Source organism: Geospiza fortis, unplaced genomic scaffold, assembly GCF_000277835.1.
Source record: "Geospiza fortis unplaced genomic scaffold, GeoFor_1.0 scaffold408, whole genome shotgun sequence".
NCBI classification, from domain to species: Eukaryota; Metazoa; Chordata; class Aves; order Passeriformes; family Thraupidae; genus Geospiza; species Geospiza fortis.
In genome coordinates this window covers 6,153,413-6,163,348 of record NW_005054330.1, presented here as the reverse complement: position 1 = coordinate 6,163,348, position 9,936 = coordinate 6,153,413, and the positions used below count along the sequence as shown (strand labels likewise).

Genomic DNA, 9,936 nt, shown 5'->3' with positions numbered 1-9,936 from the left:
GGCCGGGCGGCTCGGGCCAGCAGCAGGTTTATAGGGAAGCTGAACAGGCACAATGGAGGCTCAGCCCGCCGAGGGAGGGAGGGAGAGAGGGAGGCATCACGGCTTTGTGTGCAGCGCGGCCTGGGGAGAGGGGCAGCACGATCCCTGTGGCCGCAGCCTCCGCAGCCGCCTGGCCTGAGCTCCTCGGGTTAATTTGTGCCATCCTGTCTGCTCTTTTATTGCTTCTTTTTGTCTGCTCTTCAGTCTGTGTTTGAAGGGATGAAATGTTTGGGGGTTTGTGCGCTGCTTCTTTTCTGTCTTGTTACTACCCAGATGAACTCTGTAGTTGTAGGAAGAGTGAAGGGTGCAAGCAAAAAAGGCAAAAGAAATCACTTTTAATATGAGGCTGGTGATACAAGGCGCCCAGGGGCTGGCCAAGCGGGAGGGCGCAGCCCAGCCTGTTAATCCCAGCATGTGATGGGCTTTCAGTGCATCTGCCCAGTGCTCAGCTGGAGATGGACCACTGCATGCTGGGACTTGTAGTCTCCCTGGATTACACCTTACCAAGAGGGAAAGATGTTTGCAGCCAGCTTCATTTTATGAACCTCAGGTAGATTCTTTGGGTTTTTAGCAAGGTGCCACATGGACAGAGACAGCTGCACACATGGAGGAAACCCCGTGTCTGTAAATAGGCAGGAAAAATGTGTTCACCTGTTCTTCCCCACATCTCTTTCAGATTGACCCGAAGGTAGCATTCCCTCGCCGAGCACAGCCCAAGGTAAGCACTGTGGGCAGCCCTTGTGCTACAAGGGGCAAAATTTGTGGTGGTGAACCTTGTCCTTCTGTGCAAGGTGGCAATGCATGCAATGGAGTTGCTCGCTGGGGTTTGCTCAGGACTCACCTGGAGCACAGTGCTGGGAGTTTGCATGGCACTGAAGGAACCAGGAGGCCCCTTGGTTGTACTTCAGGGTGTACTAGATAGAGCTGGTGGATTAAATGCAGCCCAGGGTGACCTTAGTCCTTCCAAGGTTGCAGACAACAGTCAGAAATTCCAGGCCCTTGGAGATATGGAACAGCTCCATGCTGTGATGTGACACAGGTGGAAGAGTGTTGTGTGTGTGCACCTGTGTGTGATGAATAGGTGTATGGCAGGGAAGGGGAGAAGGATTTCACTTTGTGAAATGCCCTTGTGTGCTTCAGCACTGGAAAAGGCAAAAGGAGTTTGGTGTTGGATCTTACCTACTAGAGGCTCTGGCACTAAAATGCACAGTGGCAGGAACTTTTTCCAGGTGTGCAGCTAGAAACTTTTAGCTGAGGAGCCAGCAGCATGCTGGAGACTGCCTTTAGACTTCGGGTCTTCCTTTAACTTGGCTCTTGGATGTGAGTTTTAAAGTTTAGAGTCTGTATTCCAAGTGCTGTTAGGGGTGAAAGAGCTGGGGAGAAGCTGTGTTGAGAAGCAGAGAGGAAAGAGGAGACTGGTGCTGGGAGGGAAGTAAGGGGTTCAGGCACTGAGAACAATTGGTGAGCAGGTATCCCAAGTAACTGGAGCCAGGAAGCACATGGTAGGAATTGGGTTAATTCCATTAAGCAGTTTGGTGACAGAAGGTGCTTTAGTGTTAGAACGGGCTGCTCTCCAAGGCAGGGAATTGCTGCGGATTAGCCCTATGCTCCTTGGGGTAATTAGGACCATGTGTTCCTCTGAGAGCAGGGGTGTAGCCAAGCAGCTAAGGGGAGGATGCAGCTGGAGAGCTGGTTCAAAGGATGTCGGTGTGCCTGAGCCTGGCAGCCATGGCCCCTCTCAGGGTAGTTAGTTTTCTTCCTTGTCCCAGCTGTATCAGTGACAAGTGGCACAGGGATCTTGCCTTTACCTTCTTGCAGAGGCAAAAGAGATTTAACTGGGTGTTGACTGGGCTCCATTTAAGTGACTGGAGAATGGTAGTGAAATGAGGCTTATTCCATTTCAGACTGGAAGACTGTGCAATTTGTGGGGTGGGAGGGCAAAGCCTGGGGAACCTGCCTGTGATGGCTTCCTGCTACCCTGGGAGCAGAGCAGGCACCTCCGGGGCTGCCTGGAAGAGGCTGGCTGTGCAAAGTGGCAGGGCTGGGGAAGGGACAGATGTGCCCCACACATTTGGGGTGGTGTCACAGTGCCAAGGGAGTGGTGGCAGGTTGGTGAGGGAAGAGGCTGGTAATTGTCTGATGAGGAGGTGGTGGCTGGGTGCTGGCACGTGTGGTGGGCTCTGTGAGGACAAGAGCATGAATTTAGTGTGGGACAGATCTGCCAGCTGTGTTTGGCCAGAGGGCTTCAAGAAGTTGGAAGCCCTGCAGCAAAGGGAAAAGCACTTCCCGGCAGCAGAGGGGAGTTAGTGGCCTTTTGAGTCTCGTTCTCTGCTCGCTCTGGGTTTATTTGGTGAATTCCTGTCCTTCCCTTTTCCAGATGGTGACCCGAACGAAGAAGATATTTGTGGGTGGTCTGTCTGTGAACACTACTGTGGAGGATGTGAAACAATATTTCGAGCAGTTTGGGAAGGTAAGTCTCTTGAGTGATGTTGGATCAAAGCTGTTGCTTCTGGGGCAGAAGGAGTTTTCTGAACTTTTGTGGGGGTGGGATTAGAAGCTTGAGTCTTTTGCAAGGGTTAAGTAGATTAAAGGTCAGTTACAGATGCTGGCTGGCTGTAATGTCCTTGTAGGGGCTACAGCCAGTGACTCCTGCCCTGTGGTGATTTGAAACAGAGTTTATCCTTGTTCCCAGAGTTGCTAGGACCTCAGCTATGGGAAATTTTTCCTATCCAGAAGCCTCTTGTGGCTCACAGATTTGCAGTTTGTTCAAATGCTGGAGGAAGGTTTGTAGACACTCCTAAGAGAGTGGCTGCTTTATCAAACCTCTGATTTTAGCCTGTTTCTAACTCAAAACCTTGTGATTTATTTTTCAATAATCCTTTATTAAAAATAAGTCTTTTAGTCCTGAAACTTCTGCTGAATCTTGGGCAAGTGGTGGTGTAAGTTTTGTATAGTTGAAGAAAGTTTGGCACTAAGGCTGTCCCTTGTGTTGGTCTGGCTCTTCTCTGGCTGGTGGTGGCTCAGAGAAGGGTGGGCTACTGTGGCTGGAAGTCACTTGTGCCATGGTCCATGACAGCCAGGTGTGTGAATTGTGAGATCCATGACAGCCAGGTGTGTGAATTGTGAGACGGGACCAAATCTGAGCATTGAAGGGAGCTCAGTTGTGACCTTTCAGCTGAGGAGGTTGTCAGCATCTCCAGGAGTGATATCAGCAGGATCAGACTGAAGGATCCCAAGATTTTTAATGGGATTAGGAACCGAAGGGGATCATCATACCCAAGTGCCGAGCGTGGTCACCTCTGTGGGCAGGACATTGTCACTGTTTCACTGTTGTTCAGTGGAGTTGTGCTTAGGTTTGCTCTTTGGGGCAGGAAGTGTTGGATTCTGCAGCTCTTGGAACCTTCCTGCCCAGTTAGGAGGGAAGAACATGGTTTGGTGGGTGGTGACCCAGCCAGAACAAGTCTGATGGAAACATGGTCATGGAGGGAAGTACCATGGAAGCTGCAGTGTGGGGATGAAGGCTTGGTATTAATTTTCTTTTGAAATTTCCTGCAAAAGGGTGATATCATGTTAAGGCACACTAATTAGTGAAAGGAAAGGGAGTTTTGTAACCAGATTTGCCATATTGCTGAAACTTTTGGGCAGAAAGTTTGGGACAAGTATCTGCTCAGAACCTTCATTCAGCTTCTGAAGGCAAATTTGCATGTTCTGATGTGCAAAATGGGAGACTGTTCACTTCTAAGAGAAAGCGGTCGGATATTCTTGTGTTTGCCAGTTGGTAGCTCTGTGTGCTTTAATTTTCTATAAGAAATAGGCAAACTCTGTTGTGTCCCCAAGAGTTTTTACGTGGTATCCTCAAGGGTGCCACCACTAAAGGTGGTGGTGTTCATGTGTCTGTGCAGTCTGAAGCCTGTTTGACTTGCAAGTTCTCCTGTGCTGCTGATGGATGTGTTTGATAGGAAAACAAATTGTCTTTGGCATAATCCCCTTTTAACCTTGACTGTGTCCCTGCTAATTCAAAGCAGCATGTCACAGGGCACTCAGTCTACAGGCAGTTACAGTTGCTCTAGTCTGAGCAGTCCTTTCCAGCTCTTTTGGGGTGCTGTTATGTTTCTCTTGTTTAATGGTTGTATGCTGAGAGGTGTTCTGATGTCAGGCAAGGACTGGTTGTGTGAGACTGTTTTCTGGAGTGGGCAGGAGGGAGAGTTCTGCACAGCAATTCATTTCTGAAGAACCAGTGTCCTGGACAACATCCAGAGCTTCAAGTTTGTGAGAGGCTGGAGCAGTTGTCCCCTTGGCTCTGGGGAGGTTCCATAGGAGATGTTAGGACTGGTCAGATTGACTTGCTGTTTTCAGGGCAATTTTCTGACTCATCTGTGCACTTCAGATGAGAGACTCTTCAGAACTCTTGTGTAAAGCATCGTTCCTGGCCTGTAACCATCTTCCAGACTGAGCCTCAAATCATTCACCCATGGCCAGGAGAATTGTTTCTTGAAAGATTCTCTACAGCAGAGAGCTTAGATGGGCAGGATCAATGGGAAGGTGCATTTCAGAGGAAAGCCTTGTGGCCTTCACCTCTGGAGTTCTGAGCTCTGAATGTGCTGTTGTATGGTTTGTAGGGCTAAGCCTGTTGCCTTCAGTTTCAGCTATTACTCAGGGAAAACATGATTTTGATGCACAGTCTCTTTTGGTGGCTCTTTATGATGTGCTTTGTGATTTCAGAGATCTCCTAGAATCCCATCTTTACAGGTGTCCCAGACACCACGAGTGGTCTTTATCTCTTTGATTTATGGCATCTTTAAGTGAGAGGTGCTGAAGCTCCAGTCATGGTATCCTCATCTCAGAAAATGTTTTTTCACTAAGACTTTCCAAGTCATTTGGGTCCAGTACTGCTTCTGGAATTGTATCAGGACTGTGTGAAAAGCAGTTGTCAAGGATGCTCTTGAAAGCATTTCTTTAGAGGACTTACCCTATTAGGAAAGAGCTTTGTAACTATTCCCTTCTCTTTGAAGTGGCCCCACAGTTACCAAGGACATGGCAAGACAAAAATTGCTCCTCTTTCCTTCTGCCTGTCCAAGGAAGGCATGGAAACACTTAGGATCTAGAGAGGAGAGAGCTGAGAGCACCAGGTCATCCTGTCTTGATTGCTCAAGATGCCAGAGTCCGAGGGGTGATTTTTAGTCAATTGTTGACAATCCAGTGGCAAGCTGAATTTGGATGTTGGCTTTAGGGGGAGATCATGCTCTGCTTCTGAGGACAGGGGGAGTCCAGGCTGCTGGATGGCTTTTGCATGAAGGTTTGTATGTCACCCTCAGGCCACAAGCCTGAGTGTGTCTCAGATTTGCCACCATTTAAAGTCTTTAAATTAGGATAGATGCTTTTGAAAAATACATTTTAGCCCAGACAGAAAGTATGTACATGCTGAAGGAATTACAAGAGGAAGTGCTATGGCTTGCAGAACAGATGAGGTCAAATTAGATTATCATAATGTTCTCTCCAGTTCAAATCCGTGAACTGCAGCTCACAAGCCTACCAAGGTGGTTGGTGTCAGTGCATCTCAGGTCAGAAGCAGCACACCTCCTACGTCCATTAGCAGGAAAAAAATGGAACTTTAGCTGGGCTGCAAAGGAAATGGTTTTCTATTTCATTAGACAAAAGTCCCAAATGTGATTTTTCCATTTTGGCATTTCTGCTTTTTCTTTTTGGTTTGTTTTGTTTTGTTTCCTTGCTGTGTCCAAAACCTTCTCTCACCTTTGTAAAATGGAAGTGGCAAAAAAAAGGTGAAAATGTGTGAAAAGGAAATCCGTGAGTATTACTTAGTGATAAAGCAAGAGAGAGAGAGACTGGCACCCCAGTTCTTCATATCAAAATACTTGGTTTTAACAGGCACAAAAGGTGAAGCTTCAAAGAGGATCCCAAATACAGTGTGTCTCTGCTTCAAAGAGGAATCATTTTGGGGTTTTTTCCCTTCCAAAACTCTGACTAAAATATATGGGCTGCTGTTTTCCTGAGAAAGAAAATACAAAGGTGTTTGGTTTTTTTTAGTACAGAGAGAGAGACTGAAAAGTAATCTCAAGCTGGCTGTGGTTTGTCAGGTGCAGCTGTGAGGGCTTTGAGCATAGTGGGATCTCTAGGAAACACCTCTCTGGTTCCAAAACTTGAATCTCTCTGAGATCCAAGCTCAGGCCATGCACATGCTTTCTAAAGGAGATTATTTTTTCAACTGTAGGACAGAAGTCCTGGAAAGACTTTTGTTCACAGTATGTGTAGCCAAGTACTTTGGCTTAAGTTGGATGGTGTTGAAGATCTTTAGACAGCAAAAAGAATTATTTCAACAGCTTCTCTAGATTCAGGCTACCACCCTCACTGAAACTGCAAGAGGAAGAGAGGAGGAAAGTGTCTTGCAGCTACCACCTCAGGCACAGCTAGTGTTCTGTCTAGTTCAACATGTATGAGAATGCCAGAGGAGCTCAGGTTGCAGCTTCCTCCTTTGCTGCTTCAACCTGTGGGAACATGTTGTTCTGTATTATTTTTGGGGAGGAAAAGGAGTTGTCCATCAGAATAATTTCTTTGGACTGTTGGATCTCTGATCTTGTAAGCAAGGTTATTTGTTTCAAATCAAAACTGAAAAAACTCAGATCATCTTTCTAATGCAAGAGTTGGTCTGATGAAGTCTTGTAGTAGAGAAGGTCATATAAATTGCAAGATAGGAGCAGGCTTAGAACAAATAAAGTCATTTTATCATGGAGCATATCTAAACTGTGAAATCTTTGCCGCAGGATGTTGTTGCTAAAATTTACATAGGCTCCAAAATGATTGGGCAAATTCATGGAAGGTCTTTTAACATACACAGACACCCCTTTGAATTCAGAAAATCTCCAAATCACAAATAGCTTGGATGGGGATGTAGTGTTCTGGGCTCTGTGGTAATATCCTTGCCTTGTCTTTATGTTCTTCCAAAGTTGTCTATTGGTTGGTATCTTGGGAGGTTTTGGGCAAGGCAGAGCTCTGCTCTAACTTGATGCAGCTGGTCTTTTGTTTGTCATCAGGAGAGGAGCTGATCTTAACAGAAACTGGAAGTGCAGAGGTCCTGGAAGAAATGGGGCCTGCACCTGAATCAGGTTTTTGAACTCATGGTTTTGTTGTGTGCTTTTACATTTGGTGAAGCAGCAGTGCAGGAAATACATTCCCAGTGACGTCTTTGCATGACTCACTAATCAGTTGCAGCACCAAGGGTGCTTGGAAAGTGCTTAAAACCAGTCTGCATCTCTCACTGGGCCTGAAGTAATTGTGTGTGGATGAGTCGGCCATGAAAGCTCAGCCTCTCTGTGAGGCATCTCCTGCCCAGAGAGAGAGATCTCCTCTCTAAAAATACCCTGGAAGCAAACAAGAAAAAAGATCTGGGGTCTGAGGAGGGTTCTGACCTTTAGGCTGCCATCTAATACTCCATCCAAATTCTGGACCTGAGAGGTCCTGAGGTCTCTCTGGGGTGATGGCTGTTACTGTTGCAATGAGGGAAAATCACAGTTTCAGAGGTGCTGTGAGGATCAGGTGAGGGTCTGTAGGTCTGTCACAAATGCCTCTTCATATACTCCTGCCAGAAGAATGGGGTGGTTGACTTAGGTGTGTGAAATGAGTTTTCCCTGCTGACTAATGGGAAAACCTTCAGATACTGATGGCAAACATCTTTAAGGAAGACTTGTTTCTGTGCTTACAGTAGCCATGATTTTCCTCACTTTGGATTGGGAGAATGTTAATTAATTAATCCTTAATCTGCTGCTCTCTGGAAATTTCAGGGATCAAAGCTACTTGTCAACCTGCTGTGGATTTCCAAACTGGATTTTGGATTTTCTTCCACAGATCAGAGGGCAATTTATGTAAATTCTCACACATAACATGGTTGCTGTGAACAGATGGGGAGGGGAGGAGAAGGGGAATCTGATCACCTCTCCTGTGGCAGTAGGCAGTTTGGCCTGTGGTAACAATGCCTCTGGAACAAAGGGTTCTCTGTGCTCCGCATCTGGTAGGCACATAGCCAAAACCACTCTAGCAGTAATGGTCATTCAGGTCTTCTGGGGTTCACCTGATATTTGCCAGGTGCCTGTGTGACAGCGGGCAAGGACACCTGGACAGGCTGTTCTGCTCTCTGTGGCATGGAGCAGGCTCTGTCCCCTTGGCCAAGTCTCATTCCCAGAGTTCTGCCAGTGAGTCTGAATGGCACAGCATACCTGCTCCCTGGAGCCAGCCTCTTGTCCATGCATCCTCCTCCTGGAATTGGCCTGTCCTGTTTGTGCAGCTGGGAGAACCTCATGGGCTTGTTAATGCTGCCTGTCTCTTGACAGGATGGCTGAGTGGTTTCTGGATAGTTTGGTTTCTGTTTTCTATATGGAAGCTGTCTCAACAGTTATTATTTTTCTGCCTAACTTTAGTACAAATATGTTGCTGTGATTCCTTCTAGGACCACCTCAGACATTTTTTTTTGCACTTCAGGTGGAAGATGTCCATCTCCACAAACCCTTTGCTCTCAAAACGACCAACTTTCAAAATCTACCTTTGTGAAAGTGCATCCATATTTCCTATCAAACTGGTATGGGAAATTATTATTTTATTAAATCTGCATGAGGATGTCTTTGGCTTCCCCATAGCAGATCAGGAAACAGGAAAATTGAAATATATTAGAGTGGAATTAAACCTCTGAAAACCCCCAGGTATTTTGGCCAAGGCTGGATGGATCATTTGTAATTATGGCACCTTTAAATGAGAGGTGCTGAAGCTTCAGTCATGGTATCCTCATCTCAAAAAGTGGTTTTTTCAGGCAGACTTTTTCCTGTAATTTGGGTCTAGTACTACTTCTGGAATTGCATTGGGACTGTGTGAAAAGGAACTGCTGAGGATGCCCTTTTAAAATATTTCTTTAGGGGACTTACCCTCTGAGGAAAGGGCTTTCTCTGAGTGAACTCTGTTTACTCTTCAAAGTGGCCCCACAGTTTTTTAGCACCTGGCAGGGCAAAAATTGCTCCTCTTTCCTCCTGCCTGTCCAGGGAAGGCACAGGAACACTTAGGATCTAGAGAGAAGACAGCAGATTCCTTAAGCTCAAGGAACCAGGTTCCTAGTGGTGATTAAGTCAATTGTTGAGAATGCAGTGGCAAGCTGAGTTTGGATGTTGGCTTTAGGGGGAGATCATGCTCTGTTTCTGAGGACAGGGGAGTCCAGGCTGCTGGATGGCTTTTGCATGAAGGTTTGTATGTCACCCTCAGGCCACAAGCCTGTGTGTGTCTTAGATTTGCCACCACTTTAAATTAGGATAGATGCTTTTGAAAAATACATTTTAGCCCAGACAGAAAGCATGCAAAAAAATCACTCCTCTTTTTTCCCCTTCTTATTTAGGGAAGGCATAGGAACACTTAGGACCTAGAAAGCAGGGAACACCAAGTCATCCTGTCTGATTCCTCTAACTCAAGGCACCAGGTTCCTGGGGGCGATCATTTACAAGAGCACGTAGTGCCAGGACAAGGGGGCATGGCTTCAAACTGAAAGAGAGAGAGAGAGTAGGTTTAGATTGGCTCTTAGGATGAAGTTGTTCCCTGTGAGGCTGGCGAGGCCGTGGCCCAGGTTGCCCAGAGAACCTGCGGCTGCCCCATCTGGGGCAGGTTCAAGGCCAGGCTGGAGGGGCTGCAGCAGCCTGGTGGAAGGTGTCCGTGCACAGAGCCGCGGGGCTGGAGCGAGGGGATGAATCCCTCGGGAACGCCGGTTCGCCTGTGCTGGGGTGCCGGAGGCCCCCGTTGGGTGCCCTCCCGAAGCCCATGGCAGGCCGCGGGCCCGGAGCGCTGCGGGGCGGCTTTGTGAGCCGCTAATCCGGGCCCCAGCTGCCCTGGCGGGCGCCGTGGCCACCCCAC

At 47.3% G+C, this 9,936-nt stretch overlaps 1 protein-coding gene across 1 annotated transcript in view; it reads left to right on the top strand.

The window, feature by feature from the left end:
- Positions 1–9,936, top strand: part of MSI1 (musashi RNA binding protein 1) — a 28,291-nt gene that overhangs the window by 4,364 nt on the left and 13,991 nt on the right. Inside the window, exons 3-4 of the mRNA XM_005421482.2 lie at positions 716–757; positions 2,417–2,509. Coding sequence (XP_005421539.1) covers positions 716–757; positions 2,417–2,509 — 135 coding nt within the window. The remainder of the gene's footprint in view (positions 1–715; positions 758–2,416; positions 2,510–9,936) is intronic.